This window comes from Dasypus novemcinctus, chromosome X (genome assembly GCF_030445035.2).
Source record: "Dasypus novemcinctus isolate mDasNov1 chromosome X, mDasNov1.1.hap2, whole genome shotgun sequence".
Taxonomy (NCBI): Eukaryota; Metazoa; Chordata; class Mammalia; order Cingulata; family Dasypodidae; genus Dasypus; species Dasypus novemcinctus.
Window position 1 is genome coordinate 19,863,188 of NC_080704.1, and position 25,504 is coordinate 19,888,691.

At 49.7% G+C, this 25,504-nt stretch overlaps 1 protein-coding gene across 2 annotated transcripts in view; it reads left to right on the forward strand.

Moving 5' to 3' along the window:
- The first annotated feature begins 5,137 nt into the window (after positions 1-5,137).
- NHS (NHS actin remodeling regulator) overlaps positions 5,138-25,504 on the forward strand; it is a 356,077-nt gene continuing 335,710 nt past the window's right edge. For both annotated transcript variants that reach the window (XM_058292148.2, XM_058292149.2), the window contains exon 1: positions 5,138-5,765. In XM_058292148.2, coding sequence (XP_058148131.1) covers positions 5,213-5,765 — 553 coding nt within the window. In that variant the 5' untranslated portion in view covers positions 5,138-5,212. The remainder of the gene's footprint in view (positions 5,766-25,504) is intronic.

Below are 25,504 nucleotides of genomic sequence, written 5' to 3' on the forward strand. Positions count from 1 at the left end.
TGCCTCGTTGTTTGCTATCACCATCTGCTTTAACTCTCTCAGTTATTTTGAATTATGTATTTGCACTTCTGACTAGATCCAGATTTGGCATGTTCAAAATCATATTCAGTCGTAAAACATGCGGCTAGGATTTCTGAAGATAAGAAAGAAGTAGAAATGTCTCCCACTGGAAACAATGGGAGTAATCAACAGTTCCTTGCACTGGAAGAGAAAAAGGCTCGTTCTAGGCCCATCCTGGACTCACAGTTTTTGGCATTTGATGGGAACCATTTCAGAGTACTCCTTTTTTTTTGTTCCTGCCCATGTTCCCTGTCCTTCATACTTGGTAGACTAAATAGGGATTTTGAGGAAGCAAGGCACAATCTAAAATAAAGGGAAAGCCTTCACTGATAGTCTAAAGTCTTTTCCCTTAAAACCAGGCAGCTCCTAGCTATCAGTATACACGTACATTTACTCATGTATGGTGGCTTAATATTTTGATATATTAATGACTTTCCCCCGCCCCCTGTGTTTCCTGGGAACACCGGTGAATGAAAGCCAAATTCGAGGTTCTTGAATTGGAAGAATATGGGCTTTCAAGTTGCAAAAACTGAGTGATGAAGGTTTTGGACACAATGTTTATGCCATAAACCATACACACCTGGGAGGGCATGTGCTCCCTCAGACAAGATGGCCGCTGAGCCTGGGCTGCTGGCTTCCTCCCCTGAACCAGCCAGGCCAAAGGACAGAGGGAGTGAATTGGTGGAGCTCAGGGCTCAGCATCTAACATAAAACTTGGGAGAACCTCTTGGGGAGTCTGAAGGTAGTGGCTTTCTGATGTGGGGAGTGAGAGGTGAGTGACGCCTTCTCCAATGCCTCAGCCAGTACGCTTTCCCTACTCAGCAGAGCACTCACATCTTTAACCTTGTTTTCCCCCTAAAGATGTCTTTCTGTGCTATAACTTCATTTTTGAGTGCAGTTTGAGCCCCCAAATGTTTTCTGCTTGAACATCAACTGCACGACTCTCGGTTTCCAAAGAATAGCAACCTCTCTCTCCTTCTCCCACTGGCAAACCTTCTCTCCCTGCTTTGTAAGCACAAGGACCCTCCACGACAAGACATTTTGACATTACATTTTTTGTACAATCTATATTCAGGTACTTTCTGATTTTTTTCTTTTTTTACTTATGTGAACTTAACGTATTTTTCTATCTGTGAAGTGGTTTGGTTAACTTGCATTGGCATAGAATGCTCATAATTTTTCCTAATAAAACGAATAGATTTTCCTTTAACAGCTTTTTACCCAGTGGCAGGGCTTTGTGGGAATGAATTCAAGTGGTTAAGCGAGAAATAGGTATAATTGGATGGAGGAAGAGGCGACTGCAGTCACTCTAATTACATGCTTAGGCTAACAGGCCCATGTACCTCCTGGAACTTCTTGGACAAAAGCAATACTTTTACAGTGTAAATAATGCCGGTGCATCATTCATGCTGAGATACTTGGAATCAGAACAGACATTTCTGTGTAATCGCAAAGGCTTTTAGGAATCTCGGCTTTGCTGCTTGTGAGGTCCTGGAGGAAATGTGACTACGGTTCCTCTGCAAAGGGTGAGGAGAGCTGGGGGCGGAGGTGCCTTCTGGCCCTCTCAACGCCAAGCCCATCATTCAGCCAAGACCTGCTTCCTACTGGGCCAGAGCAGGCAGGAGTGGAATCGTGGGGTGCGGTGACCCGGGTGGGTATTTCCCTCATTTTACAATGGCGTATGGTTTCTACTCACTGGACATTGAAGAAAATAGGGAAGCTGAGCTGGCGTTTGAGCTGCATGAGTGATTGCTGGGGATGAGGCAACGTGGTCACTTCGAAATGCTGCCTTTCTTATCCATATCTGGCTACGAGCTCATGGTGAACAGAAATGTATGTATGGGTGGTGATGAAGGTATGTGGTGTGTGATCAAGACAGATCACTATGCACGCATAACTTGGCATAGAAATTTGGTTTCTGATATCCACCTTGACTTCAGCTGACTTTCTATGGGAATGGAGGAAAATGGTACAATCAGGACTTCAGTAAGAAAAGGATGGCTCTTGGGTGTGTTGAAAACGCATCCCCGGACATCCCCCCCTTGATTCCTGATTGCAGTATTTGAGATCTAGAAAGCAGCAGCCAAACCCCAAACTGTGGGAGGCGGGGCAAGGTTAGCCAAATAGAGGGCGTTGAGGTGGGAAGGGATAGCGTGTGGCTGGGAGGCTGTCGTGGAACTGCCTTTGCCCAGCTAGCACAGGCTTTATTTCTATGGCGTTCCGAATGTATAAGGGCCACAAAGTTTTCTGAAGATGCCTTTATTCAAACCTTACGGAGGACTGAGAAACCATCAACCATGTTTATCAATGAATGTGATTATTTTTATTAGCTTTACTTTGGGGGACTTTGAAGGGAGCTGTCCTTCCAAATCACCAAAAAGAAAAACTAAATTGACCTTGCAGAGGCCACTGGGGACCGCCAAAGGATGGGGTGGGGTGGGGCTGGAGGTGGCAGGAGACCAAAAACTAAAGTTGAAGCTTCCCCCCCCCCCCCAAAGCTTTTGATTTTTAACCAAACAGCTCAATGATGACCAGGAGTCCAGGAGATTGCAAAAAGTGTCATCCTTTTTGCCTAGCTGTACCGTGTTTTGAATCAGGTTGAAATCTTGACTTGAGCCTGTGCTGACCACCTCGGGCAGCCACGAAGGTGGCTCGCCTCTCCTTGAACTTAATTCCTCCCTGCCACCTGCTCTGTCCTGGACCTGGAGGAGGGCCAGCCAGAGCACTCACCCCTCTGCTCAGGCTTTCCTGCCCTCCTCTGCCCATCATCACCCTTGGTGAACAGGGGCCCTTGGGCTCAGGAAGGGGCTGTCCAATAACTGAAAGGAAGGTCACAGAGCCGCAGCCCAGTCCTTGCTGTGTCCTTGTTCTGCAGGGCCCACTGGAGGACCAGCGCCCTTGGGCGCTATTACTAGGACAGTGCTGGGGCGGGGGAGCGGGAGGGAGGGCGGGCTGTGGCCCCGGGCTTGCTAACCGGCTGTCCCTTGTGTGTTGAGGGAGGGTCGTGAGGTTTGGCTCCCCAGCAGAAACCTGGCTCGGAATTTTGAACATATTAAAAAGTCCAGCTAAATTTTCGCACAGCCAGCTCTCAGCTTTTCAGCTTTGCGAGATAAAGAACCAATCCTAGAAGACCGCATTCCCAAACAATCTCGTCTTTTTGCTTTTTATTGGGAAACAAAACCAAATTTACGGTGAAGTGGCAAGACAGGTACAATGAACCAACAGTTCCGTTTTGAGCATTTTGCCCTGTTTTCTCTTTCTCTCTGCCTAGACACAGAACGATCCAGAATGATTCTTCTGGCTGTTGCCTGTTGCTGAAGCATTTCTGTGTAAATTGCAGACATCATGGCCCTTCCCCACATCCCAGCATAGACCTTTTATAAACAAGCACATATCCTCGTGAGAAATGCCCAATTTTTTATTTTTTATTTTTATTTTTTGGTCAAATAAGACAAAGGCCTGTTGAGGCCTTTTAACCACAGGGTCTACCACTGTATTGGGCTGCCGGCAGGCCCCTGTGCAGGCTCTGAGGAGAGCTGGGGAGCCAGGAGGGCAGACACCACCGCAGGCCTGGAGGACTTTATTGTTTCCATAAAACCTATTTTTCCATGTTCTCTTTAGACACATGAAATGAGGGCTGCATTCCCAAGATCTGGCTTGTGGCTTTACAATAAAAATATTTTGACAGTATATTTTTTTGGAGGGATGCAAAACATGTATTTTATTAACATTTCCCCCAACTCTTTGTAGATCTCACGCTGACAGCATCCAGCCCGGAGACGGCCGCAATAGAAAATCCTGGCCTTTTGAGAAATGATACCTTTCAGTTAACTGAAAGGGAACACTTGCCTTTCTTGCATGAGCCAGCATCTCCCTGATGGAGAACTTCAACGAAAACAACGCTATTGTATGATCCGCCCAGTAGGGCACACAGTGGGGCGGCAGGGAGGTAATCGGGCAGATCTCACCTAATGCTTCAATGACTTTTGCAGGCAGTTTTCCGGGGGATTTTGCTCTTTGCTAGTTTGGGGCTCATTCGTGATATGCTTCAGAAACCTTCCTCAGCGCAGGTGACAGGGAGATGCCCAGAAAGGGGTATAAACAGCACCCTGGCCACTGTGGCCGCCCCGGGATGCTCCCACACAATGTCACCCTTCCCTGCGGTCTCCTGGTGTTCACAGCCACCGGGGTAGGGGTGGGGGGCACTCCGAAGGGCCAGACCAGTTTTCCCCGCTCAGAGCCCAAGGGACTTGCACGGAGCTGGAATTCGGCGAAGCAACTTGCTCCAACACGCCACATCTGCTGCATCCCCAACACCCCACCCTCCTGCCTCCGCACACGCTACCCATACACCCCCACCCCAACTTGGGGACTCCCTGCCCCCACCACGCTGACCGTCCCCAGTCTAACCCCTCGGACGTGAGCAAAAGGCTTTGCGCCGGAACGTGCCCAGCGCGGAGGGGCCGCCAGTGACTCCCAGCGGCGGCACGTGGCGCTGCGCCCCCCTCGCCCTGGCCTTCCCCCGCCCTGCGTCCGCCCTGCGCCCCCGCACCGCCTCCTGCTCCCGGGCTGGAGGCGGATTCCTCTCTCCGGGTTTTCAGAGAGCCTCTCCGAGACCTCCTCCCAGTCCTGGGAGGCAGAGAGAGAGGCCCGGCGCAATCGCTCCCCGGAGCGGCCGAGGGGTGCGCGGGGAGAGGCCTGTGCCGGGGTACTTTCAAACTGAGACGCGCGCACACACACACCCACACACACATACACACACCCACACGCGCCCGATTATATAGGCGGCGGCGGCGGCGGCTGGGGCGGCAGCGGTGAGCGCAGGAACGATGGAGCTGAGCCAGCCGGCCCTGGTTGGAAGCAAGTGAGGAGAGCCCAGGCGCGCCCGGCGATTTCTGCGCCCCACGCTTGGCATCCTCCCCGGGGAATGGTGCGCCCGGAGGGGGACGCGCTGGACTGATTTGCTGGGGGGAAGGCTGGGGAAGAGGAGGAGGCTAGGTGAGCGGAGGAGCCTCCTGCGTATCCGGACGGCCAGATCGCTTAGCTCGACTCCTGCCCTGCCCCCCCCCCCCAGCCCAGGTGGGCGCGCCCAGTCCCCCACTTGCCAGGGGCGCGCCGACGAGACCAGAAAGTCGCGGCCCGGCTGCGCGGGATGCCTTTCGCCAAGCGGATCGTGGAGCCGCAGTGGCTGTGCCGCCAGCGGCGCCCGCCACCCGGCCCGACAGAAGACGCGAGCGGAGGCTGCGCCGAGCCGCTGCCGCCCCTGCAGCCGCCCGGACTGCGGGACGAGGCCGAGGCGCCGGGGCAGGAGGAGCCGCCCCGCGCGCCCCCCGCGCCTCCCGGGCCGCCGCTCGCGCCGGCCGACCCCGCGCAGCCGCCGCCGCCGCCCCGCGGAGAGGCGCCCGCGGCGGGCGAGGAGAGCCCGGCGGGGGGCCCGGAGGCGGTGTCCGCGGCTGGCGAGGCGTCCTCGGCGGCGGCGGCGGCGGCGGCCGTGCTGCTCATGCTGGACCTGTGCGCCGTCAGCAACGCCGCGCTGGCCCGCGTCCTCCGGCAGCTCTCGGACGTGGCCCGGCACGCGTGCAGCCTCTTCCAGGAGCTCGAGAGTGACATCCAGCTCACCCACCGCCGCGTCTGGGCGCTGCAGGGCAAGCTCGGCGGCGTGCAGCGCGTCCTCGGCACGCTGGACCCCAAGCAGGAGGCAGTGCGTGAGTATCCCCGCCGCCAGCCCTTGCGACGCTCGCCGCCTGCGCCGCACCCTCGCGCCCTCCGCTGTCGCCGCAATCCCAGCCCCGCGGCGCCGCGCCCGCGGCAGCTTGCACCTTACAACCCCCTCGCCACCCCTCCCCTCCATGGGACCGACCCCAGTGCTCCAGGGGCCTCTGAACCCCGAGGCAGGGTTGCAGACGTGGGAGGGGGAAAGTTAAAGCGGCGGCCTCTGAACTCCCTGGCAGCAGCAGACTGGGAGGGGGCGGAGAGGGGGCTGGGGCGGGCATTGAGGCACAGGGGGCTCTACCGTTCACCTCCCGGGCTCGCCTTCCCGGCCCCCTAGCCCATGGGGGCGGGGGGCGGCGGCTCCAGCGGTGTCCAGGAGCCCTGCGCCGAGCCCCACAGCCGACTCCAGGAGAGTTCGGGGCGCCCAAAGAGTGATGGGTGACCTTCCCGGGCTTGTGCGCCTCCGCGGCGGTTTTATCACTGGGGTTGTGACCTCAGGGGCTGCGCTGAGCCCCGAACCTGTGTTTTGCCACCGAACGCGGCGCCGCTCACCTCCTCGAGGGAACTCCGAAGCGCTCTCCTCCGACCCCGGCGGCCCAGAGGGGCCGCGGGAGGGGCCGGGGAGATCAAGGAGACCCCAGGCATCTTTTCTGCCCCAGTCAGCCCTGGCTTCCTACTGAACGCTTCGTCCGCCCTCCGAGGATCCCGCAGGCGGTGTCGCCGGGGCTCTGCCGCGCAAACCTGGCGGCGTGGGGACTTGGGTATGAACTAGCCCTGCCAGGCTGCGGGGAGGGGCCGAGGAAGGTGATCCGCGCGACCCCTGGGCATTCTTGGCTGCCCGTTGGCCTCACTCTTGCGACAGCCCAGGGCTCCCACTCAACGGCCATTCTGTGCCGTCTGCCCCCCGAGGGACGCGCCCCCCCCCCCCCCCCCCCCCGTGCACTGTCACTCAAATCTGGAGGCGGCTGCGGAACCAGTCCGCGGTGGCGGGGCGGGGTCCCTGAGCCCGTGCGCTGGTCCCTGGGCGCTTAGTCCGGCTGCGACGCTCGCGGCGAAGGTGATGTCAGCGGCTCCGACTTACATAAGAGGCTTCCCGGGTGGCTGCAGCAGCTGCGCCGGTGCGCGGTGGCCGCGGAGTGCGCGGGGGCGGGGGCGCTTTCCCGGCCTCCTTCCCCGGGGATTTCCGGGCACCCCGGCTCTGCCAGGGAGCCCAGCCTCCTCGCCGCCACTCCCTCGGCGCTCCCCCCCCCCCCCACCCCCGCAAAAGCTTTGAACCCCGCCCTGGGAATTCGCTGCTTTTCTGCAATAACAATAAGCGTAATGAATAAATGATGTGCGCGATCGGTTTTCGCAGCTGTAAAAGACCAGGAGTTGGGTTAATGACTGGTTGTTTAAAAGGGCAATTCCGGGGATGAGTTCTGGAAAGAATTAGGACTGCCCGAGGCCAAGCCGCGGTGTACTTCGGGGACTTGAAATGAGCGCTGTGATTCGGCCTCCTTTTTTACCCCAACCCACACAGCAGGGACCGGCCCTTCACTTTCAACGGCGCTGATATCTGGGGAGTGTGGCTGGGGTGAGTGGTGATTTCACTTCAAAGGAGCTGCTGGGGAGTTTTGCAGACTGTTGAGTGGTGCATACGTTTCCCGTGTGGGTGCGTGCGCGCGGCCGCACGACACGCACACCTGGACCTCTCCTTCAGTGAAACTCGGTCCGGGAGCAGGAGCATGTTTCTTCCTTTCTCGGCTTTCGTTAGCGGCAGCCTGGAGAGCAATTCCATACGGGGAACTTAACACAGCCCTTTCAAGTCCTGTTAACAACTCTTGGAGGATGCAGACTCATGGTTGATGGAGAAAAGAGAGGACCTTTAGTATGTATATACAGTTGATGGATATATATATATGCACATATACATACATAAAAGTTACCATTCAGGGCTGGACTTAGAATCTCCTATGATTCAATTTGTGGGGATGAAATTCACATAACAGAAAATTAACCATTTTCAAGTGAGCAGTTCAGTGGCACTTAGTAGATTCACAATGTCATTCAACCACCACCTCTATCTAGTTCCAAAGCATTTTCATCACTCCAAAGGAAAGCCTTTTTGCCATTAAGCAGTTTCTCCCCACTGCCCCCCCCCCCCTCCCTGCCGTGCCCTGTCTACCACCAACCTTCCTTCTGTCTGGATTTACCTATTCTGGTTATTTCACATACATGGAATCATCCAGTAGGGTGACCTTTTGGGTCTGGCTCCTGTAGCTTAGCAGAAAGTTTTGGGGGTTCATCCATGTTGTATCTCCTGTTCACTTTGAATCTTTCCCAGGACACTATCTCCACCCTTTGTGTCCGGATCGCTCTCTTCTCTTTCTCATGTGTATTTAGGAAGGCATTGTTCTTGTTTGATGTTGAAGACGGCATGACCTTTGGGAGGACAAGCACGAGATTATGCATCTTAGTTTGGGTTTCCCAAAATGTAGAGCCCGGGTCAAGGCTTTTGGTGAAGTCATTTGTTTGGAAGGGCACGCAGGAAGCCCAAAGAGGGAGTGGGGAGGTGAGACGCGGAAGCGAGGAAGCCTGGGTTTCCGGTGTGTTATCGAGCTGGTTACCACCGCGAGCACGAACGACTGGGATTGAATCCAGCTGGGGTCCCTCCGAGACCGCGCTGAGGAATGAGGAGGCTAGAGTATTGATCCACCAACTTCTCTCCCTCACTAATGGAGGGGAGCGCCTGGACCACAAACCCCTCTGGCTCCCGGGGCCACCTCATGCGTGGTCCCAGCATGCTCCTAGGGCCAGAGACCCACCTCAGGCGGAGAGATGCACAAAGCTATGGGGTCCTCTGGGAAGCATAGAGGGGGTATGGGTGGGGCACCAGTGGCTGTGGCTAGTTACGCACCTCCCTTTGGTATCACTGAAGGCGGAGGGGAGTTTCAAAGGGAGAAGAAAAGCGAACCACCTTCCCCTCTCACCCCTTTGAGGGTATTTGGGTGGCTCCACATCCCCTATAGAGCCTTCTCACCCTGATCCCCACTCCCCCATGCGGTCTGCTTACTGCTTCAGCGTTGGATAGCTGCTTCCTGTTGCCTGGAGACACACTGGGAGGTCTTTTTGGCAGGGGGCGACTTGATCTGACTTGCCCTTTAGCAAAGTCACCTGGAGGCATTGCTGGAGGCTGGTAATGAGTTAGACAGTGTGAGTGGCGCTGGTGACCAGGACTAGGGTGGCAGCTATGGAGACACTGAGGAGGGGTAGGTTTCTGTATTCCTTTTGGAAATAGAATGGGTAGGACTTAGTGATTGGATTGGGCTACAGAGTGTGAGGGGAAAAAAGGAATTAAGGATGACTCCTAGTTTTTTGGCTCGAACAACTCGTAGAATATGGTAACTTTTACTGGAATGGGGAAGGCTAATGGGAAAGTAGAAATTTTATCTTGGAGGCATCAGACTCAATGGTTTTCTCTTTGGGTCGTGTTAAGATTCAGATGCCTTATTTCAGGGACAGATGCAGGACACTATCCTGCCATAACACACTGAATGGGCTGGAAGAGAGTGTAAACTACAAGATAAACTATAATCCATGCTATGTAACAGTGCTCCAAAATGTACTCATCAAATTCAATGAATGTACCACTCTAATGAAAGAAGTTGATTGTGGGAGGAGTGGAGGGTGTGGGGAGTGGGGTATATGGAAACTTCTTATATTTTTTAATGTAACATTTTGTATGATCCATGTATCTTTTTAAAAAAGATAATAAAATAAGAATATTTAAAAAAAAAAGATTCAGATGCCTGACACATCTGAGATAATCAGGTGGAGATGCTGGTAGACAATTAGATGTGTGAGTCCAGAGCTCACAAGAAAGGTCCAGGATGCAGCTATAAATGTGAGACATTAGGGTAGAGACAGTATCTGAAGCCTAGGAGCTTGGGGCAGTGTTGATAATAAAGAGGACCAGGGCTCGCTCAGGGCAGGCCAACTTTGAAGTCTAGAGGAGAAAGCCTGGGAAAGAGCAGCCAGCAAGGTAGAAGGAAACCTGGGGAGTGTGGTTGGATGAAAGTCAGAAGGTGTTTTGAGAATGGGGTTGAAATCAACTTGGTTCAAATGATTCTGGGAACAAGATGAGGACAGAGAAGAGTTCACTGTGTTTGCTAACCTGTAAACTATTTGTGGCCTTGAGAGGTCCCATTTTGTTGGAGGACAGGGATGAAAGCCAAATAAGAGGAGATGGAGAGAGAATCGGAGGTGCAGAAGAGGAGAGCATGACTAGAGACCATTCTTGTAAGGGGAGTGAAGAAACAGAGAAGTGTTTGGAGGGGAAGATGTGGTTGTCCTTGAGAAGCTGAGAGGGGACAGTATCAGAGGCAGCGGGGTTGGTATCAGATTGGAGCAGGGAAGCATCATTCACAGGAATTGGAGGGAAGACAGAGGATGCCTCAGAGGGGCATGTGGGCTGAGGTGTTTTCCTGTTAACATCTATTTTCAATGTTAGGTACATGGTGAGGTCATCAGCTGAGGGGATAATGGCCATGTAAGGAGAGAAGGGAAGGTGTTCATGGTTGTCTCACAGAGGGACCATGGATGCAGGAAGACGGTGTGGTGTGATTACCTGGCTCTGTTGAGAGCCTTCTGGGATTTCTGGTCTTTTCTTTGCAGGATTTCAAATAGTTCTTTATGCTCACTCAGTGTCTTCTTAATATCCTTTATCTCTTTAGTCATATTTTCCTTCAATCTTTGGATCGATTTAGGAGATTTGTGTGATTATCATTGATTAGTTGTCTTAAATCCTGAGTTTTATCAGGATATTTGGTTTGTTCCTTTGGTTGGGCCATCTCTTCCTGTTTCCTAGTATGGTTTGTAATTTTTTGCTGATATCTAGGCATCTGCATATGTTGGTGAATTTACTCTGATGGCCAGCCTTTCTCTCTTGCTTAGTGGTGTTTTTTTATTCACAGCTCTTCTTTGATTTTTGGGTTAACTTATCCTACGTCTTAAAAATTTTCCAGCTTAGGTTATCAAAATTAGGCCAGGGACTCACTAATGGGGTGCAGATTTTCTCCCAGGGGTAGGGCTAAAGAGAGACCTAAAAGCAGTTTTTTCTCCTTGCAATTCAGCCAGCAGATGGCAGTGGTCAGTGAACCTTTTCATGGAGGTGTTTCTTTGAACCTGCTTTCCCATGTTTCTGGTCTGGCCACAGCTGAGAGTCAAAGCAGGCTCTACCGGCCAAATTCACTGAAGAGAAACCCTCTGACTCACTCCCTCTTCCCCTGTAACACCTCACATAGAGAAGGATGTCTTTTCTCCTCTCAGTTGGCTGCAGTGAGCCAGGGGTTTTTAAGGGTGGGGGATGGGAGGCCTTGCTCACCACCACTGGGGTTTAATAACTCACATTCGTTGTTTTGGGTTCTTTATCTCTGTTCCTTGCCCTTCTGGGAGATGTGTAGCACTTTCCTGGTCTGCTGACCCCCAAAGCAAGTCCCTTGGACAGCTTTTGGTCCTTTCTCCAATATTTTTGTGAGAGAGTTGAGCCTGGCTTGCCTACTTTGACGCCATCTTCTCAGGCGGGAGAATTCTTGTACATGTCTTTGGTTTTTTTTTAAGATTTATTTTTTATTTCTCTCATCTCCCCCCCCCCCCCAGTTGTCTGCTCTGTGTCCATTTGCTGTGTGTTCTTCTATGACTGCTTCTATCCTTATTAGTGGCACCAGGAATCTGTTTCTTTTTGTTGCGTCATCTTGCTGTGTCAGGTCTCTGTGTGTGCAGCACCATTCTTGGGCAGGCTGCACTTTCTTTCGTGCTGGGTGGCTGTCCTTACGGGGCGCACTCCTTGCATGTGTGGCTACCCTACGCGGGGGACACCCCTGCGTGGCATGGCACTCCTTGCATGCATCAGCACTGCACATGGGCCAGCTCCACACGGGTCAAGGAGGCCCAGTGTTTGAACTGTGGACCTCCCATGTGGTAGGCGGATGCCCTAACCACTGGGCCAAGTCCGCTTCCCTCCCGTACATGTCTTTGGATGAGTCTGTGCACACACAGCAGTTCAATATTTATCTAGAAGTGGAATTGCTGGACTGGAGGGGATGGATAGGTTTGGCTTTAGTAGATACTACCTACTAGTTTTCTAAGCTGGTTATATCAATTTATACTCCCAGAAGTGTAAGAAAGTTCTAGTTTCTCCATATACTCACCAACACTGGCATTGTCTTTTTTTTTTTAAGATTTATTTTATTTATCTCTGCCCACTCCCTTGTTGTTTGCACTTGCTGTGTCTGTTTGTCTTCTTTGTTTCTTAAGGAGGCACCAGCAGCCAAACCCGGGACCTCAGATGTGGGAGGGAGGAGCCTAATAATTTGAGCCACCTCTATTCCCTGCTTTTTTGTCTCTTTGTATGTTCTTCCTCTTTTGTCTCTTCTTGAGTCATCTTGTTGTGTCAGCTCATAGTGCCTGCCTGTTGCTCCAGCTTGCCATTCTGTTCGTCCTCTTTTGGAGTCACTGGGAGCCTCTGCTCCCTACTTTGTTGGGTCCGTCATTATTATTTTCTTCTCGTGTCTCTTGTTGCATCATCTTATGTCAGCTTGCCACGCTTGCCTGTCACACCAGTATGCTGTCTTCTTTAGGAGGTACCGGGAACCAAACCATGGACCTCCCATGTGGTAGGTGGGAGCCCAATTGCTTGATCCACATCCACTTCCCAGCATTGTCTTTTTAATTGTAGCCACTTTGCTGAATGTGTTGTCTTTAGAAGTTCTTTTATACATTGTGGATGGAAGTCATTTGTCACCTATAGTTATTGCAAATGCCGTGTTTCACTCTGTGGTTGGCCTTTTTCCTCTCTAAATGTTATCTTTTGATTAGCAGGAGTTTGTACTTTTATGCAGTCCAATTTATTAACCCTTTTCTTTATGATTTATGCTTTTTTTGTGTTCTACTTAAGAAATCTTTGCTGACCCCAAGGTCGTGATGCTATTCTCCTAAGTTTTAGAATTTTTTTGGTTTTACCTTTGTCATTTAGATCCATGATTCACGTAGAATTGATATTTGCAAATGGCATGAGGTGAGAGTCACCATTCATTTTTTTCCCACATGGATGTACTATTGACCCACTGTCACTTATTGAAAAGACTATCGTTTCCCCACTGCACTGCAGTGACACATTTGTCATCTATCAAGTGGATTGATTTTATTTTTTAGCTGACATTTATTGAGTTCTGCTGTATGTCAGACCCTGGGCGAAGAGCTTTAGATGAATTACGTTATTTAATCTTTTCCATAACTCTGTGAAAGAGGTACTATTATTTTCCTATTTTACTGAGACGTAAAGTGGGTAAGCAACTTGTTCCAGGTAGCAACAGCTAGAAAGTGGTGGAGCTTAGAAATAGGATGCAGGTCTGAGTCCAGAACCTATGTCCCCAGCCATTAGACTTTTCTGCCAGTCAGTACCACATAAATCTAGGGGAATTACTATACTAAAACCAAGGCCCTTCATGATAGGCTCCTGTCCACTTGATGAATTTCTTTTCTTGTTATTCTACTACTTCACTGGCCCTCCCTGCCTTCTGCTTCCACTCCAATCCAGCTGGATGCACCGATCATTCAGAACTACTCGGTGTTCTTCAACTTGCCAGGCTTTCTCATTCTCCATGCCTATGCACATACTACCCTTTCTTTCTGGAACAATTTTTACTGGCTAATTCCTCCTAGTTCTTTGACACTCACCTGACATATCATCTTCTCTGTAAAGTGGAACCTGATCTCTTACCCATACCTCCCCTGCCTTCAACCTTTTAGAAGCTGATGCTAATCTTTGTCTTAGCTTTCCTCATTCTGTTCTGGAAAGATCTGGGAACTGACACTGTCAGCACCCTGTCTATATTCCTTCAGCTCTCACCTCTCATTTTGAGGGCTGTTTACTGCAAACGCTTATGACTCTCTGGCCTGGGCCTTCTCTCCCTTCCCCCTCCCCTCCCCCTCTTTCCTGTGTGTGCTAAGGGAGCATGCTTGGCCTTGCACGTAAGGAGAGCTGGAAGTGCCAGAGAGTCAGTGCCTCTGAGGCAGGCCACAACCAGGAACAGGCAGGGAGTTGGTAGATGAATGCCCCAGCCTCTCGGTGGCACCTTGGATGGGATAATTCTGAGGCATGATCAGCACTGTCTCTCAGAGGTACCCAGTAGAATTGCCCATAGTGGAGTCTTATTTGAGAACACATCCTGTATTGGCTGCTTTCCTTTCTCCGTCTCACTTCTTCCCTCACCTAGGGGTATCTTCTGGCCTCACCTCCCACACAAACTACTTGCACTTGAATCTTTGTCTCAGGGTCCACCTCTGGGGGAACCCAAACCAAGGCAATCTGTTTAACCTTTAAACGGGGGAGAGCTAAGACCTAGGGCTGGGAGTGGGGTAGAGATGCCAGGTCTCCCTGCCTTTCTGTAAAGTAGTTCCTCCAGAATGGTCATATTACCTGCATGCCCACCCCCTGCCAGCAGGCTCTGAGCTTCGTCTGGAAATACCTCTCGCCACCTTGCAGTGGTTCTCAGTTTGGACCCGTCTGTTGGCATGGGAGGAGATCTGCAGTGCTTCAGGGGCAAGAAGGGGTGTGGAAGGAGCTCAAGTCTGTGGTGGAGATCCTCGCCCTCAGTTCCCTAGCCTTCCATCAGCCAGCCCCTGAGAGTGCTGCCTATCATCCTGGAGAATGGGTCAGGGGCAGCTTCAGGGGATCCAAACTCCCTGTTGGAGGAGCATCAGTTAAGCCAGAGCAAACACAGAAACTGCAAACCCCTCCAAGGAACCCTGAAGTACCGGGTGAATTGATCATTTGGGGCTGGTGTGGCATCACTGACCCTGGGCTCGTTCTGCTTTTGGAAGGATGATCCTGCTTTTCCTTCCATTCTCTTCTTCTTACCCCTTGCAGAATCCCTCCTCAGGCTGGTTAATGTGTTTCCTTGGAGGCTTTGGTAGCTGTGGTGCGGTTTATTTTCCTGATGGTTCTGCTCAGCAGGTTAGTCAGAGGCGTTGTGAGAGCCTAGCCACGCCACAGAACAGCGGAGAAGAAAGTCCTCTTTCAAGGGCCCATGTTAATAATTCATGGTTGTAATTTTCTTATAACCAATATCAGCAACACATTTCTTTCTAGCCTTTTTTGTATTTGACTGGGCTTTTAAATCAAGACTACTGAGCTTCTTTTCCCAGGAAGTCTTAGAGATTCTGTTGGGCCGATACTGCCAAGATGGCCACAAGAAAGACTTCTTTCTTCCTGTGTATGGAGGCCTTGTCTACCCATGGCCCTCAGGAAAGTGTAAAGTCCACACAAACTCTTAGAAACATCTAGATGTCCCAGAGCTTCGAGTCTACCTTGAGTGAGCATTACCTTTAAATTACAACAGCACGTAAAAATCTCTCCTATTGTCCCATGTTAGCCCATGAGTCTTGAGGAGTCACTGACTTCATATGACATCTAGGAATTTTAGGGACAAGAACAATTTTAAACATAGCTGGAATTTCGTTTTGACAGGTCAGTTTAATTTCTTTTAATTTTGTTAAAAAAAAAAAAACTCGTGGAACGAGTATACTTGGTACCAACCATGAATCACAAAAACTCCTCAGAGGTTTTTTTTGCCTCAAGAATTTTTCATGGATACCATCTTGATAATAAGTGGGAATAAAAAATAATGAGAAGAGTTTCAGGAATCCAAGGATCTCGTTCTAGGGTCCGGATGTATTGAAACAAAGGTTTGGAAGGCACGTCCACCAGACCGTAAGTCCACAGTGGGCAGAGACCCTGCCCAGCTCATCTTTGTAAATGACTCAGGTAGGCATGGCTAGTTTTTGTTTCTATGATATTACTGTCCATCCATCAATCCAGGTTTGGATATGTTGAAATCATGTTCTGAGGACTTAGGCTCCCATATGTTGAAAAATTACTTATTTCTTAAGTGCCCAAGTCCTTCAAAGTGGAATTAACCAAGAACAAAGTGTATTTAACAAATGGCATAGAATCTTGGGATCTTGGAGTTGGAAAAGACCCTAGCACCCATGGAATCCATCTTCCCACCCAAGGTGGATATTGTTTCTAAAGGAATCCCAAATGGCAGTCCATCTGGTTTCCATGCCCAGTGAGACCCCCAGGAGTAGGAAGTAGCCACCATCACTCCTTCCTGCACCTGCCTCCAATTTTATTGTTGGGTAATTCCCTCTCCAATCCTCCTTACCTACACTGAGCCTAAACCTGGCTTCTTTTACTGCCAGCCTGTTAGTCCTAGTTCTGCCATCTGGAGCCATATGGAATCTGCCTATGACCACTTCTCCAAGACATCTTTTAGATGTCTAGAGTTACTGTTCTGGTTCCTTGTAAGGTTTCTTCATCCCTGGTAAAACAACTTCAGTTCCTTCCCCCAAGCCTCCTAAGGCCAAGTTCCTAGCCCCTTCATGCTCTGGCTACCCTCTGCCACTGGTGCCGAGCCTGGGTGGTCCCACTCCTTTCTTGACCTGAGCACCCCACATAAGGCTAAGATGGTCCTTTTTGCTTGACACTGTCAGCGCGTTCATTGCTCTTATGACCCAACCATCTCCCTACCTTGAGAGAGGCAGTTTGTGAGGTTTCTTCTATTCCATTTGTGCAGTTGGCTCACAGGACTCCCCCATTGTCTCTGTTAAATTGAATCTCGCTTGCTCTGCTCTTTCGTTTCCAATCAGTGGTGATGACTTAAAGTCTTGATTCAGTGTGTCAGCTGTTGCCCACAGCGTTTTGCGCTCTGCGGACATCATAAACATGATTCTATGCCATCACCCACATCTTTGATTAAAAAAAAAAAACAAAAAACGAGAGCCTGTTGGCAGGCAGTCCTGGCAGTGTCCCTCCAAGTTGAGGTCCATCAATCAACATTCCTTGGGTGCCATTGTCACAGCAGCCACCAGTGCACCCCCTGCTTTCCCAATCAAACCACATTTCTCCACCTTGCCCACAAGATTTATCATCATGAGCGACTGTGAAATGCTTTGCTGAAACCAGGATACCATATGTCTGCAGCATTCTTTTGATCTCCCAGTCTAATAACCCCACTCAAAAGGGAAATGAGGTTAGTCTGGCTCAAACTGGACCCACTAACAGTAATCAGAGGAACCATTTTAATTTTCTTGAATATAATGGGTAAAGGGTTTATTTTGGGGAAGCAACTTTGGCGTTTTGTTCAGAGATTGACTTCAGGTTATACTGCAAGGGGACTCAAGGTTCTTGAGCCCATTTCCCTAGCTCTGTAAAAGGCAAGAACCAGAGTGTTTGTCCCTTCCTTCCTTTTTTTTTTTTTTTAAGATTTATTTTATTTTATCTATTTATCCCCCTCCCCTCTTCATTGTTTGCACTCACGTCTGTGCTCAGTGTCTGCTCATTTTCTTTGTAGGAGGTACTGGGAACTGAACCCAGGACCTCCCATGTGGGAGGGAGGGATCCAATCACTTGAGCCACCTCTGTTTCCTGCTTGTTGTGTTTCTTACGGTATTTCCTTCTTGTGCCTCCATGTTGCATCATCTTGTTGCACCAACCTGTCGTGCCATCCTGTTGCATCACCTTGCTGTCTTGCTTGCCTTCTTTCGGAGGCACTGGGAGCCAAACCTGGGACCTCCCATTTGTTAGGCAGATGCCCAATGCTTGAACCACATCTGCTTCCCCTTTCTTTCTTTTAGGGTACATGGAGAGGGCTGTAGCAGTTTGATATTGTTTATGAATTCCAAAAATAGATATTGGATTGTGTTTGTAAACTGGTCTGTTCCTCTGAGTATATTTAATTATATTAGATTCAGAGGTTTCACTTTTACTTTATTAAATCAAGATTAGGGCTTTTATTTGACCACGTCATTAGGATGTGCCAGGGTTGAGTCCCCACCCCCTTGGTGGGGATGAAGCAGACTCTCACATGGAAGTAAATGCATGGAGAAGGAGAACACAGAAGCAGATATGCAGGAAGAGAGAGTGCTCCATAGACACAGCCCTGGGAAGAGAGATGAGCCTCACTTTGTGGAGAGAACAGAGCAGCTGAGCCTGGAAAGAAACAAACCCTGGAGAGAAAAACGAGCCTTATGCCAGCCTATAGCTGAGATCAGAAGAAACTGGGACCATGGAGCCTTAAGAGGAAGGAGGAAGGCTGAACCCTCACAAACACCACCCGCCATGTTGCGTCAACACGTGGCCAATGACTTTGGGTGAGGAAGTACCTCTTATGGTACCTTGAGTTGGACTTTCTAGGGCCTGGGGACTGTAAGCTTCTACCCCCAAATAAATATCCTTTATAAAAGCCAACAGATTTCTGGTATTTTGCATCAGCACCCATTTGGCTGGCTAATACCAGGGTCTTATGTCCTTGTTCTCTGTTCCTTAAGGAAAGGTTTGGGCTTTCCTTACCTTTGGAGTTGGCTCTGCCTCAGTTTGGGCAAGGTTGGCAAGTATCTGCTTTATCTAGTTGTTTGGAAGCAAGAGAGTAGACTCTGATGCTGGACTGCCAAGGTTCAAATCCCAGCTTCAAAGCTGTATGACTTTGAATACTTTAATATTTCTGTTTTTTCATCTATTGTCCAGTGGAGATAAACAGTACCTACCACATGAGGCTGTTGAGAGGACCAAAGGAGATGAGTTGGGCAGGTTCTGAGAGTTGTGCCTGGCATGGGGTGAGCCCCTGATCATTATTGCCCATTATGCTACTGATATTATAATTGGATCAGGCAAAGCAGAAGGCACGTGTTGATTTTTTCCAAGAGGCAAAAACCTCTGACTGAAGCTGTGAGGTCCTGGCTTGGGGGGAAGAAGGCAGCTGACCCAACTGTGCTGTGGGGCCAGCTTGCTCTGCTAGGTCAAAGACAGTTCTGAAGATTTCTTTTTTCCTTTTCATTATGCAGAGACATCTATAAAAAGAAAAAATGGGGCCAATAATCTTACCATCCAGATTCATTCCTTCATTACATGTCAGACACTCTTCTAGGCAATGGAGTCTCATCAGGGAACATAAAGTTACCAAGGGCTTAGCTTCAGTGGAGAGAGACAGACCATCGACAACAGACACAGCGCAGTTAAGGAAATTGCTGAGCAGGTTAGGAAGTAGTCAGTGCCATGGGCCAGGAGAAACTAGAGCAGGGTGTGAGAGATTCCAGAGGGTTGGGGTGGGTGTGCCATTTTAAATGGAGCGGTCAGGGCCGGCCTTGTTGAGGGAGTGACGTTTGAACCCAATTTGGAAAGTGGTGAAGGAGTTCATTATGCGGACAGCTGGAAGAAGGGTGTGCCAGCAGAGGGAGCTGCCAGTGCCAAGGCCCTGAGGTCAGAGTATGCCTGGCTCGATCCAGGGAGCCAGTGTGATTGCTGTGGAGTGAGCCAGCAGGAGAGGCGGCCGGGGAGGCAGGGTGAGGTCTAGCAGGTCATTGCAAGGTCTTGGCCTTTGGCTCTGAGTGAAGTGGGGAGTTACTGGGCAGTTTTCAGCCTAGCAGTGACACCATCGACTGAGAAGTTAAAAGGAGCACTCTGGCTATCGTGGCGAGAAGGGACTGTGGGTGAGGCAGGGGCAGCAGCTGAAAGACCAAGCAGGAAGCCGTCTCCATGTCGTGGTCAGAGACGAGGTGTTTGGTGGAGGCAGTGAGAAGTGGTCGTTGACCTTTTTGTTTGTTTCAAGCAGAACGTGTTTAGGCCTGGGCGGTTCAACCCCACAGAAAGGTGCAAAACCAAGAAGGAGAGGAAAATCTTCCTCCTCCCTCTCCCCACCAGACTTGCCTCAACAGGAAACCACATTACAGTATCTTGTGCTCCTTCCAGGGGGAAGCCAAGCAAATCCTCACATACCCATCTAATGCATTTTGTAAAGCCACTTGCCTATCTTGAGGAAGTAGGCACTTCTAGAGGCTGGCTGATTCGTCTCAATTGGCTGCCTAGGAAAAATTGAAATGGTGTCCTGACGAATAGTCTTTTCCAAAAGGTCCTTACAATGAAAGGTCCAGATTTTCTGGGTACGGTTTGAGGAGCTGGAGCTGCGTGCACCTGTGGAACCCACCCCCTGCTGAGGGAGCAGGCCTTCCCCTCAGCCCACCTCTGGAGGGAGACCAGCAGGATTTGACATCTGATGTCTTGACTCCAGCCCCTCCTGGGGTCATGTGTGAATATAGGTGAGGAAGAAAATGATGCCATGGGGCCTTCTGGATCCTTAAGTAAGATTAGACTAAGAGCTAGTGACTCCATGGGTGTGATTTCCCAAGACAGATTAGAAGAGCTGGCTGCCCTTATTTGGGGGGCTGCTGGTGGTGGCTGGTTTATGACATCTTGCTGCTGGACTGGAGGGGGAGGATCCCAGCCCCAGGAGCAACTTAGAAGTAAGAGCCAGTCTAAGCGAAAGGTAAAATAACATTTAACAAGACATTAAAAAGGCATTTAAGAGAAAACAAAAAGACGGGGGCTTGGTATTTTTTTCAGGGGCTTCTGACATGTCACCGTGTGGTCAGCTGATGCTGATGCTTGGAGGCTGGAGGGAGGAAGAACGTTGTTTAGAATTTGATTTCAGATCCTTCTACCTAAAGACACTGAGGTTTGTGAAACTAGAGTCCTATTCCAGAGTCCAGCTCCTCTTGAGTTTCACTACTAGGCTTTTGAAGGGGGGAAGAGCTCGTCGTTCTGAGGAGGGCTGACAGCCAGTGAGCCATAATGTGCATTAGAATATAATATCAATATTTATGTTTCTCTTCAGCACGCATCTGGACTCTGTTCCTCGAGCCTTTATTTCTATTTTAATATTGCAAGTAGAGCTCTATTTTCCTTTTTAATTTCACATCGGATCTGCCACCTCAGCCAGCCCCCTCCCCACCCCAGAAGTGACTCATTTGCAAGATGGTGCATGTTTATCGAGAGTTTGATTCTAGAGACTTAATTGTAAGGGGAGGATAGGAAAGTACAGCGGGAATCTGGGCCGCAGAGATCCTCTTCCATGTGTGGAGCCACGGGGTCATCTGCTTCACCAGTGGGAGATGGGCACCTGGATGGCAGGGCCGATAGCAAAGTGAGTGGGCAAACTAAGAAGAGGCACTGGGGAAGGGTGCCCTGGCAGTTTTTTTAAAAAGAGTTCCACTTTTAAGGTTAAATGTCTTTGGCATGAGAGAAGAGATGTTGGAACCCTGCTCAGGTATCAGATGTCACCCGGTGCTCTTCTGGCAAAGTTTTGGCCTTTGCCAATTAAAACTGATCCAACTGCATGAAGAAAAATACATTGCATAAGGTTACCTCTTGTGTGGCTTTATTTTAACCTTTTGCCCCATATGCTAAGACCAGCAAATCTCAGACTGGGAGTAAGATATGGGAGGTGATAATGGGAAATGAGATCCACTTACAAATATATTTGAGTAAAGACAATGAGCAGGACAGGCTGTTACATGTGTTGGCTGGCAAATATAAATTTGAAGCTGGTTTTGGGTTTTCTTGACTGACTTGTCAATGCAAAGGCTTTAATGGCTGTTGCATGGGAAAGAAAACTTAAAAACCAAAAAACGCAAAATGTGACACCCTCCTTGACTTCACAACTGGTACGTGGCTTTCTTTCCAGGTAGCTCTGCTTGCTTTTCTGTGGCCTGATCAGCCTGGTCCAGTGAAGAGCTGCATTTAGGAAGCTTAGCTTCAAGATTTGCTCCCAAGGGACTGGGGTTTTGTCATGATCACAGGCCGCTTTCCTAACCCCAGCCACCTCTCTGGTACGGGGTCAATGTCTGTCTTTGATTTTCTGAGTATTGTCACTTATCAGCTGTGCGACCTTGGACAAATTCTTACTCTCTGTGCCTTGGTTTCCTTATCTGTGGAATGGAGATACTATTGGTACTCACCTCATAGAGGTGTTGTGAATATCAAGTGGATTAATTCGTGGAAAGTGCTAGAAGAGTATGCGCGGTTACATATATGCCATTGATGCTATTATTTTTTGTTGCTTTTCGTTTGTTTGTTTTGAAGGAGGTATCGGGGACTGAACCTGGGACCTCATACGTGAGAAGTGGGCGCTCAACCACTCAGCTACACCCACTCCCCTGTTTTTGTTGGTTTATCATTATTATCAGGGGCCTTGGATAAAGGAAATTGGCATAAAAATGGATAAAACCCAGACCCCGTGGCCCCTCAACCAGCAGAAATATTCTGATCAGCTGGATGTGTGGCTGTGGTAAAAATGGGGGACAGAAGCATGCCCGCTGTTTGCTGGTCTGGCCGGCCTGACTCATGTCACAGAGCACTGTGAGAACACCTTTGCACCCTCCTGCCCTTCTATCATCGTGCTTGGGGGATATGGACTTCTGCTGATGCTGTGCGTTGTCATGGTGGTGGTACTGGGGGCAGACGCCCATGCCTGGTTTTCTGGGACTGTCTGTATCTTCCCCCGTAGAATCACACCCAGAGCCGTGTCTTCTGCTCCTTGAGGTCAGGCCTGAGGCATGGACTAACTAGTAGAAGAGAAGAGACCATACTGCTGGGGAGTCCATGTCAGGGAATGCCTAGGTGTTCACCAACCCTTCTCCTTCTGGGCACCCAGCTCGATCACATTTCCCACACTGCCTTGTAGTTAGTTAGGACCACGGACTTGGGTTCTATCCAATGGAATGTGGGGGGAATGATGGGCTTATGCCTTAGGCCTGTCTTATAAACCTGCTCCACGATCCTCTGCAGTCCATTTCTTCTCCACTTTGCTGGCTGTGTGCACAGTGTCCAGGGGAGGACTCCAAGGCCCTAGGGGATGGCGGAGCCATGAGTTGGATGGAGCACAGACCCCAGAATCATCACATGGAGTGCTGTCCTCCAGCGCTTTTGACCAGATATCACATGAGAGAGAAATTAAGTTTTATCGTGCAACTTGGGGGATGTTTGTTACAGGACTTAGCCTTCCCTGACTAATAGAGAGGTACAGTACAGGGAGAGAAAAGGAATGATCTTCCTGGATATGCACAGATGAAGGTACCCCAGTGTAGTTGGGGTTCTTTCCCTGAATAATAGAGGTACTAAACTGTAGGGTTTTCTTTTCCTGAGATACGTAAAGAGTTCCTAAGTATGACTAGAAGCAGTGTGGCAGCTTTGCTCAAGGAAACCAAGGGACATGACAACTTGTCTGCAGAGTTCCTGTTTCTAGAAGAGACGTTGCTGCCTGGAACCAAACGAATTCACCAATTCATTCTCTGTCTCTTTCTCTCTATATTTATGATACATATTTGTAAAGCTTTAAAAAAATTGAATTAGCACACAAAGACAAAGTAGTACAGAAATCATGCATACACAGCTCAATGAATTTTTATGAAGTGATCCTACCTCTGTAACTAGCACTCAGACCAGGAGAGGGAATGTCTGTGGCCCCCGAGAAACCCTGCCAGCGCCCCCTTGCAGTCACACTTCCCCAAGGATAACCGGTATCCTGATTTCTAATGGCATAGATTACTTTGGCCTCTCTTGGCATCATAAAATATGTGCTTTTTACTCTCTGGTTTCTGTTGCTCAAAATTCCATGTGTGTGATTCATTCACGCTCCTTCATGTTCACTGCCGTGAACTTGTGACTAGGCCGTGATTTAGTTGTCCCCTCTCCCATGGGGGGAAATTTGAGTCCCCTCCCATTTGGGCTACTTTGCATAATGCTGCCATGAACGTCTTAGCGACTGTTGGGTGAAAACTCAAGGACAGGAATTTTTACAATATTTTTACTAAAATGTGCCCCTCAAGGAGCCCCTTCAAGGCCATGACAAGGACTGTCCTTGTTCCTGCTGTCCCTGGTTCTGCATTTCTGGAATGTGCACGATTAGCCCTTCGTGGAGAGCCCTGATCTTCAATGGCAGCGTTTTGGTGTCCAAAATGGAGGAAAGCCGAGCTGCTTGAAGGGATCCCCCCACCACTCATTTCAAATTAAAGCCTGGTTACGGGGCCTTTTGATTCATAGAGTGGGGCCCTTCACAAAGCCATGTTCAAATCTCTCGTAATCTCCGTGGAATTGGAGTTTGACATTGGAATCTTTGTTGGCGCTGCTTCAGCCCTTCCTCTGTGAGAAGGCAAATCCTTTTGGATTCAAAAATTGCTTCCTCTCGCCAGGGAGGGAGGGGAGGGGCAAAGAGGGACGAGTTCTCTAATCACTTGGCTGGGTTAGCCTTAGGGTAGGCATCGAGGAGTCAAACAAAATCTAGGCAAAGCAGAACATTTCCTGGGAAGAACAAGAGGGAACCAGGAGGCAGAGGCTTATCCATCCAAGGGACCCAGGGTGTTTATTCTGGTGGCTCTATCTTCAGGACCTGGGCTATCTGAACCAGCAAGCAGTAACCTAGGCTGGCTTGAACTTGGTGCGTTGGGGGGTTGAAAAGGCCTAGAGCAAATTCGAAAACTGCCCACAGGACTTGATTTCAAACCCAAGACTTGGACTTAGCTTCCCAGACTCCTTTGCTGAGTTTTGAAGTCCTGAGCTCAATGAGCATAGTAACCGCCCGCCCAGCCCCGCAGGCTTCTTCACCCTTTGGTTTGAAATGGCCATGATTGAAGAATTGAGAAGTGAATGTTCTAGACTGATGCTTTTCTTTCAAGCATTACAGGAACATCTAAAACATCTTTGAGGCCAGAGCAGATCCATGGCTGCTGTGGGTTTTGGTTGGGTTTGGATCTAAAGTTTGGTTCACTCTGGGTGTGAGGGGTGTGATGCCTTTTCCAGTGATGTCTGAAAAATGGTTGTGAGAAGCCCCCAGAGGACACTGCTGCTGACTGACACACAGCTGAGCCTTTGAAAGTGGGGCTGGTGATCAATTTGAACGTGGTTTTTGTTTTTTTTTTTAGATTTATTTTATTTATTCCCCACCCCTACCCCCCTCTCACCCCCCATCTTCTGCTCACTCACTGTCTATGCTCTGTATCTGTTCATTGTGTCTTCTTTTTAGGAGGCACCAGGAACCGAACCCAGGACCTCCCATGTGGGTGGCAGGCGTCCAGTGGCTTGAGCCACCTCTGCTTCCTGCTTGTTTATCTCTCATTCTGTTTCCTTGTTGTGTCTCTTTGTTGCATCATCTTGTTGCGCCAGCTTGCCACACCAGCCCATCCCATAAGCTTGCTGTCTTGCTCATCTTCTTTAGGAGGCACCAGGAAGCGAACACGGGACCATCTCTATGGTAGGTGGGTGCCCAACTGCTTGAGCCACATCCACTTCCCTGAACACAGGTTTTTTTTTTTGGTATTTATTTATTTATTTTTATTTTTTTAAATTTATTTAGCCTTTATTTTTTTAATGTTACATTAAAAAAAATAAGAGGTCCCCATATACCCCCTGCCCCCTCACTCCACTCTTCCCGTAACCACAACTTCCTCCATCATCATGGGACATTCACTGCACTTGGTGAGTACATCTCTGAGCACCACTGCACCACATGGTCAATGGTCCACACCATAGCCCACACTCTCCCACAGTCCACCCAGTGGGCCATGGGAGGACACACAATGTCCAGTAACTGTCCCCCCAGCACCACCCAGGACAACTCCAAGTCCTGAAATTGCCCCCACATCACATCTCTTCTTCCTACTCCCTACCTTCAGCAGCTACTGTGGCCATTTTCTCCACATCAATGCTACATTTACTTCCATTACTAATCACAATAGTTCCAGAATAGAATATCAGTAAGTCTACTCTAATCCATACTCTATTCCTCCGTCCTGTGGACCCTAGGATGGATGGTTATGTCCACTCTACCTCTGTATCGAGAAGGTGCTTAGATTCTTGGATGCT